The following is a 7994-nucleotide window of genomic DNA, read 5'->3' on the forward strand; positions in this document are numbered from 1 at the left end:
ACCTACTGATGATACCAACCTCCTGCTTCCAGGGGCACAGAGGCATAGCCAGGTCAGACCTATACTCACTCTTGCCCCACACAAGTACCAGGTGGAGAGGTACTCAAAAACAGAGGAGAGGGGTGTTCACATATCTGGTGTACTGAGAAGTTCCTCATCCTCTCATCACATGAAGCATGAAGTCAGTACGTTGGTGGGTGACCTTAGAAATATAAAATAGAAAGCAGATTTGGTTATTCTCAAAGATCTGGTTCCATTACTTCCTAAGCCAAGGAAGGCCACACCATAATAATAACGAGACAGACCTGCCCAGAGGGCCAAGTTATGCTTGAGCTGAAATGTAACGTTGGAGAAAAAGCTTGCATGAATCCATCTCTTCATACCAGCATTCTATCTCAAACTAAATTATCAGCAAACACTTCCTAAGCATCCACTATAATCAGAACACTGTTTTCGACTGCTGGGAATTGTAAAGAAAATAATGGTACCTGGTTCTGCAGTTTATTCACTCCCTGAGTTAACAAATATTTATTGAATTCTCACTTTGTGTCAGGTACTGATCAGAGCACAAGGGAAGAGCACAGAATACAGCAAACTAAAGCCCTGCCTTCTGCACCACATGATGTCGGGAGATGGAGGGGGACAGACAGCAAATAGATAAGTAAATTAAATAGGTCCATTAGCACTAAGTGACAGAGAGAATATGACAGGGAAAGGGAGGGTCTGAATCGAGAATGAGTAGAGCAGAATGGTTGTAGAGGAGCAGCCAGCACTGGGGAACCTGCATGCCACGGCCACTACTGAGACCCATTTAGCCCTTCTCAGAGCCACGTGTTAGGGAGGCTGCAGAGGAGGCTGGGTAGACCAGGCCGTGGAGAAGCCTGGGAGAAAGGAAGCAGGCCTGGGACACAGCCCACGAAAGCCCAGGGGAAGGTGTCAGATGCTCCCCAGGCATCACCTGAGTCAAAGAAAGGGAGTGCAAATCCACCAGCTACAGACCTCTGGCTCCGTGGTGAGCAGAGCACCTTGGGCCAGGCAGAATGGGAACACTGAGCTGGAATCTTGCAGATGTCAGCCCAGGCACCCCAGGGCTAGGTGCCCACTACATTCTATTTCTAAGGACCTTTAAGCTCCCTGACCTGCGTACCTGGGCCCCCTGAGGAAAAGGAAGGGGAGAGGAGGCTTGGGAGAGGGTAAGTGTGTGTCCAGAACTGCTGTTTCTTCACTCAGGCTAGGTAATTCTTTTTCTCGTGCTACCCTGCTGGTGAGAGCTCAAGGGAAATACAATCAACTACAGATGAAGAAATTGCATTTTCTCTGCTTATAGGGAAGAAGGAAGGTCAAGGTGGAGACAGCGAATAAAGAAACTCTTTTGAGAAGTTTTGCTGAAAACAAGGAAATGATTCAAAAGAGGGAGAAAACTTGATAAGGCAGCAGAGACAACTGGCTAGTGATGTCCTTGAGGAGACACTGTCGGACGGAGCTGACTGCAGGTGTAGGCTTGACCCACTCCTTTACCTGTGCCCGGGGCAGACGAGGAGAGGTGCAAGGGCGTGGGGGGGTGTTGTAGTTGCGTGTATTCTTTTCGAGAATCGGGAGTGCAAGGTCCCCAGCTGAGAGTGAGGAAGGGAAAGGAGGTGGGGGGGGCGGCATTGGGGATCACGGAGAGGGAAGAATCAACAAAAAGTGGTCTGCAGGGTGGGAGGTGAATGGAAGATGAACATGAGAATGGCTGGGAAGACTAAGTGCCATGTCAGATGCTGTGAATTTCAAGTGAAACCACTCAACAACCCTTTGGGAGCATGCATGGAGCACGGAGGGATTCAGCTTCACCAGAGGTGTGCTGGTGTTCTGGTCAAGGACACAAGCATGGTCATAGACTTAAAGCTGGTTCAAGGAGGGAACTGAAGATTTGAGACAGGTGAGGGACAAGGAAAAGGTGGAGGTCCCAGTGTGGTCCAGGATTGCAGGAGTGGACGTACTAGAGAAAGTGAGCTTAGAGAGTTACGGTGGAGGTCAGAAACTGGGGCGACTGCAGCTGAGCCAGTGGGGGGCTGTGGGCTCTGGTAATGATGCAGTGGGAGGATGTCCACAAGGACCCCCTAATAACATGGGGTGAAGACAGAGAGGGAGGCATTGCAAGACCTGCTGTGCGTGGGTGTGAATTTTATCAGGAGGAGTGCTTGCGAGCTCTCAGCTCAGGCACTGAGAATGAAGGTGAGCGATGGGGGAAAAAGCTGGAGGGCAGGGTCTGAGAAAGTCAGATTCAGAGCTAGGTTTTAAGATGGAAGGGAACAGTAATGCTGAGGAAGGTGACAAGTACCCCTCCTCCTAGCCCATGGCACCTTGGTGTGAGGACAGCTGGGAAATGTAGCCTGAGGGCAAAGTCAGTTGTCACTTCCAGATGGAGACAAGAGCCTTGGGAGAAGAAGCTGAAGATTTAAATCACAGCAAGACGTGGAGAAGAACTGTTAGATCTGTCCAACTGCACAAAAATACGGAGCTCAGCACAAAAGCTTCAAGGCAATCTCTGATGCTTTGGGAACTGGAAGGCCACAGTGACCAGGGGCAGAGCTGGGCAGTGTGGTGGCATGTCAGGCCTGCATGCAGGCTCTGGAAACCAGGCTGACCAGAGTCTAAATTCCCGCCCTGCCTCTTGCTGCCCCTATGATCTCAGGCAAATTCCACTTTGCTCAGAGGTAAAATGAGCTCCCGAGGAAAGAAGATTAAATGGAAAGTAGAAGGCCAAATGCATTTTAAACCCTGTCAGCTATTGTCATTAAGACCACAACGAACTGACTCATAAATCATTGTTCATCTTTTCCCCCAGAATTTTTAGTTCTAGTGTTGGCAAAGACTCTGCTTTTTTAAATTTATAAAATATTTTGTACATAGGAACAATATAGCACATGTTTAAGTACTTAAATGTACAAGTAAATACCCTGTTCATTAAAATGCGCAGGCATAGTAATGCCCACAGATTTCAGAGTTATTCCAATGAGAGATCACTGGAATTATCCGGTCGGCTCTCCCCACCACCACTCGCAAATTCACACAAGAGGAGAACTGAGCTGGGCGAGGCTGGGACTGACCGAAATCACTCGGTTTTACAGCCATGACTAGAACTGGAGGGACTCTAGATTCTGGTGCAAACTCCTGTCCTATTATTAGCACTGCGACAGCCTTCCCTACCCCTCAGGACGCAGCCACCAGCTCAGGTCCCTCGGAAGTTCCCCCCCCCTGTACCCGACCGACAACAGCGCCCCGTGACACGGGGTCCGGGAACCAAGGTCACTCGGGTCCAGAAATCTCTTCCCGGAACCGGGCAGGACTCGAGCGCTGCGGCTCCTGGGAGGGCGAAGCCCGGGACAGCGACGCGCCCAGGAGAACGCGCGGGCGGGGCCGCAGAGTGCGCGCCGCCCGCTCTGGGAGGGACTCCAGCCGAGGCCGCGGACCCGCGTTCCGGGGCGCGGCGCGGCCGAGGTCGGCCGTTGTCGCCTCGGGATGGGCTGGGACGGGCTGGGCGCGCCTGCTGGGCGGGCTGCCGAAGGAAGCGCCCGGCCCGCAGGGCCATGAGCGAGCCTCGCGGCGCGCCCAGCGCTACGGCGGCGCACATTCCCCGCGCGGGATTGGGCAGCCCCTGGAACCGCAGCGAAGGCGCGGACGGCGCGCTGCTGCCGTGTGACGAGCGCCGCTGCTCGCCCTTCCCCCTGGGGGCTCTGGTGCCCGTGGCCGCCGTTTGCCTGGGCCTGTTCGCTGTCGGGGTGAGCGGCAACGTGGTGACGGTGCTGCTGATCGGGCGCTACCGGGACATGCGGACCACCACCAACTTGTACCTGGGCAGCACGGCCGTGTCCGACCTGCTCATCCTGCTCGGGCTCCCCCTCGACCTGTACCGCCTCTGGCGCTCGCAGCCCTGGGTGCTCGGGCAGCTGCTCTGCCGCCTGTCGCTATACGCGGGAGAGGGCTGCACGTACGCCACGCTGCTGCACGTGCCGGCTCTCGGCGTCAAGCGCTACCTCGCCGTCTGCCATCCGCTGCGTGCCCGCGTGCTCGTCACCCGACGCCGCGTCCGCGCGCGCATCACCGGGCTCTGGGCTGTGGCGTTGCTCTCCGCCAGGCCCATCTTCTTTCTGGTGGGCGTCGAGCAGGACCCCGACGTCGGTGCGGTCCTGGACCCTAACGGCACCGCGCAGCTCGCCCTCCCCCACCCCTCGCCTCGCCGGCACCACTGCTGTCCCCGCAGTTGGGACCCGAGGCGGTGCTGTTCAGCCGCGAGTGTCGGCCAAGCCCGGCACAGCTGGGCGCGCTGCGCATCATGCCGTGGGTCACCACCGCCTACTTCTTCCTGCCCCTCCTGTGCCTCAGCGTCCTCTACGGGCTCATCCGGCGGGAGCTGTGGAGTAGCCGGGGGCCGCTGCGAGGCCCGGCCGCCTCGGGGCGGGAGAAGGGCCACCGGCCGACTGTCCCGTGTCCTGCGTAAGTGGGACCGCCTCTGTTCCAAAGACACCAACCAGTGGTCCAGGCTGCGTCCCCTTCCCTTGCTTTCCCAACCCTAGGCGCCTCTCCTAGCTACGTTTCCTTTTGTGCTTTCACTCCAGCCTCCACCTGCCGGTCCTTCCGGTCTTCAGACAAAACCACCTCCCCTCCTCCAAAGAGGTCTGGGTGCCGTCCCTGAGGGAGACCTTGGTCGGGTAAACCGCAGTGATTTTCCAAAGCTGTGGTGGTTGGTGCCTGGCTGATCCAGGATGGGTATTTTGGAAGCACTTAAAACTCGATCGCCTGTCTCCGGGGAGGTACCGCAAGTGTGTCTTGCTCACCTTGAAAAATGGGGTAGATCACGTTAAGCTAACAAAAATTGTTTAACTTGACGTAGTTATCCCAAAGACTAAAGTGAACTATGTGCTGTATCTAAAAATAAAAGATTGTGCAGAACTGTCGCTTTCCACAGAAAACAGGCCTGTCTCTGCAAGTGGGTTTGTGGAAGGAAGCCTGCCAGAACAGCTTGTCAGTAGAAATTGTTCTTTCTAGTTTATGTCCAGCCTGGATAGCACATATGTGAGCTTGATATGCAGTATTAAAGCTAATATTAATGCTACCTGCCGTCTGGTAGTTCTTTCTGCCTGGGGGTTAGGCTAGGTTTTGTCTAATTTGTTTTGCTGTTATTATTTCAGATGGTTTGGTGGGGGCCCTTGTTGTTTTCGGATGTTAGCTAATTCTGGTGTCTGTGCCTTGTTTTGCAGTGGTGGTCGTTCTGGTGTTGATAGTTTGCTGGTTGCCTTTCCACGTTGGCAGGATCATTTACATAAATACCGAAGATTCCCGGATGATGCACTTCTCTCAGTACTTTAACATTGTTGCTTTACAACTTTTCTATCTGAGTGCGTCCATCAACCCAATCCTCTACAACCTCATTTCAAAGAAGTACAGAGCAGCTGCCTGGAAACTGCTGCTGGGCCAACGGCCCAGACAGAGAGACTTCTACAGAAGTGGGGGCATTGAGGGGGACCCAGGAGGAGGCACAGCCAGCTACACCGGGAACAGCAATAACAGACAAACAGCAGGGAAGCAGGTCTCCTGCTCCCACACTTCTGGGACTTCAGGGAAAACAGTCCCTGTGCAGTCCCTGCCATCTGTAGGGAAATAAAGCCTGAAGGTGGGGAAGACTGCTACTGTGAGAAAGGGCTGGAGGAGTGGCCCACATTTTGTGAGTTGGTGGGCACTTTGGCAGCTAGATGTCTTTTTCTTAAACCAGGTATGAAATATAACTGTGCCCATGCTTCTAGTTTTCCTTTCCTGTTCGGCCTCAGGAATGTTCATTTTAGTCTCATGAACGCAGAATGTGCTCTGGGGAGATTTTGTCAGCCTTCATTCTCCTAGCCTTTGGAAATATGATTGCTCTTTTTTCAAGTGAATAAGAGATACAGAGAGATACTGCCATAAAATTTGTCACCTCAGAAAGCAGGCATGTACTTTGTTTTTACGTTTTGGATGTAAATGTAATAGTGCATATACAAGGAACCCCAGATAATGAGAGTTTTGATTAGGAATTATTTAATACCTATATAAGGCAGCAAAATTTTCTGGAAATGGAAGGAATTCTGGACAGAGCCCCAATGTTCAGGGTCCCACCTCTCTTCTGGGCCAGAGTGAATCATAAAGTTTAGGCACAAAACTACTGTGCATAAATAAGGGTGTTGCAACCCACTTGTCCCAGAGACCATCCAGGGGGCTTAACCAGTGCCATTGGTCATGAGAGCACACCTGGACCCCAAAGGCAGGGAGCTGCAGGAGGACCTGGCTTCCAGACAAAGTGGCTGCTAATGATGTTTATGATTTCAGTGTAGAGACTTAATATGCCTCATTCACCTCAGTTTGGTGTGATGTGTTGTCATCATGTGTTGGGAGCCGGTCCGAACCGCCAGCCTGATGACACAGGCCAGGCAGTCAGATGGCAGGGACTGCACAGCGGCCTTCCCAGAGGACCAACCCCAATGTCCCTCCTGCTCAAAATGTCTCTCCTTGTTGGCAGCCGCGCTCAGAAAATAGCGCCCAATGCAGGGCAGCCGGAAGGCCCCGAACTTCCTAATGACAAATCATCCCACACCACTAAACTACATGCTAATTGCGCCTTGGCATAAGGACCAATGAGACCCACCAAATGGTTATGCTAATAAGGCATATGGAGCCGCACCAACCAGGTCAGAGCATGAGAACTATATAAGCAAGCCTCTCCTTCCCCTCTGGGTCCTGCCCAACTCATTTGTTTCACAAAGAGCTGAAGAATAAAGCTTTCTGCAGAAGAATCCTGCTGTTGTTGCATGCTGTTCTTGCCGGCGAGGACAGGGCACGCGACAAGTGGTGCCGAATCCCGGGAACCAGAACATCACCGGCACAGGGAGGACCCTTCAGACATCTGGAGAGGATTCAGAACTGCAGGTCAGAAGAAAGCCCAGAGGGGTAAGTTCCGAGAGGCCCCTGCTTTTTAGGATGATGGTTGATGGTTCTCTGTAAATAAGGAGGCACCATGGGGAATGCACCGTCATTAGTCACGGCGCTGCAGACAGCTCTCAAAGAGCGAAACTTGAAGGTCTCCAGCAAAGTCTTAGGATCTTTTGTGAAGGAGATAGACCGTGTGGCCCCCTGGTTCATTTGTTCAGGGTCCCTCTCAATCCCGAGCTGGGACAAACTGGGGAAAGATCTTGATAGAGAGGAGGAGGAGGGTAGCCTGAGGGGAGGCACCAGGCCCCTCTGGAAACTGATTAGAGCTTGTCTGCAAGATGAGAGATGTGAAAAGGTAATAAAAGAAGGTCAGAGAGCATTGACAGATATCCAAGAGAGCATGTCAGAAACGGAACGGGAAACAGAGAGTGCGCGCGGCCGAAAAAAGGCCACAAAAACGAAGGTAAAGAAACCTCAGAGTGAGGGAGAAAGCCCGCCTAGGGCAAAAGCGAAAGAGCCCCGAGAAGCGAGTGACGATCGCCTCGGAGAAAATAGTAAATACCCCTGGAAAGAGTTGAGGGACCTCCAACTCTCCAACAGGGAATCTGAGGAGGAATTAGCGTCCGCAGAGGAAGGGGAAGGAAATAGAACCGCAGAGTGTAGAAGTAAGGGAACCAGCAAAGTTGAAAAGCGGACCAAGGAAAAAATGAAAGCAGGGTGTCCCCCGACGCCCGTTGCCCCGCCACCTTACGTGAGTGGCGCACTCTCCTTTTGCCACCCAGATACTCTTCAGGCAATTAGACAAATGTTTCCTGTATTTGAGGATAACGGTGTACGCTCTCACCAGCCCCTGAGCCATAAACAAGTTAAAGACTTAGCGGAATCCGTCCGAGCGTATGGGGTCAGTGCCAACTATACCATAGCACAAGTTGAGAGATTAACAGAGACAGCCATGACACCCGCAGACTGGCAATATGTAACTAAGGCATGCCTTTCTAGTATGGGGCAATACATAGAATGGAAGGCATTGTGGCATGATATCAGCATGACCC

General features: G+C 52.9%; 1 protein-coding gene across 1 annotated transcript; it reads left to right on the forward strand.

Annotated features, from left to right (window-relative positions):
- Positions 1-2072: 2072 nt before the first annotated feature.
- On the forward strand, positions 2073-6807 carry MLNR (motilin receptor). The gene is made up of 3 exons (XM_073213281.1): positions 2073-2217; positions 3172-4479; positions 5244-6807. The coding sequence occupies exons 1-3, from the start codon at positions 2073-2075 to the stop codon at positions 5645-5647; spliced, it is 1857 nt and encodes a 618-aa protein (XP_073069382.1). The 3' UTR covers positions 5648-6807.
- Positions 6808-7994: the final 1187 nt, after the last annotated feature.

Source organism: Manis javanica, chromosome 9 (genome assembly GCF_040802235.1).
Source record: "Manis javanica isolate MJ-LG chromosome 9, MJ_LKY, whole genome shotgun sequence".
In the NCBI taxonomy this organism is placed as follows: Eukaryota; Metazoa; Chordata; class Mammalia; order Pholidota; family Manidae; genus Manis; species Manis javanica.

Excerpts from the sequence above, each read along its gene's own strand:
- MLNR (XM_073213281.1), top strand. The coding sequence starts at position 2,073 with ATGCAGTGGGAGGATGTCCACAAGGACCCCCTAATAACATGGGGTGAA. Across the intron at positions 2,218-3,171 it reads CTCAGGCACTGAGAATGAAG|CACTGCGACAGCCTTCCCTA; the intron begins GTGAGCGATGGG and ends TCCTATTATTAG. Across the intron at positions 4,480-5,243 it reads CCGACTGTCCCGTGTCCTGC|TGGTGGTCGTTCTGGTGTTG; the intron begins GTAAGTGGGACC and ends CTTGTTTTGCAG.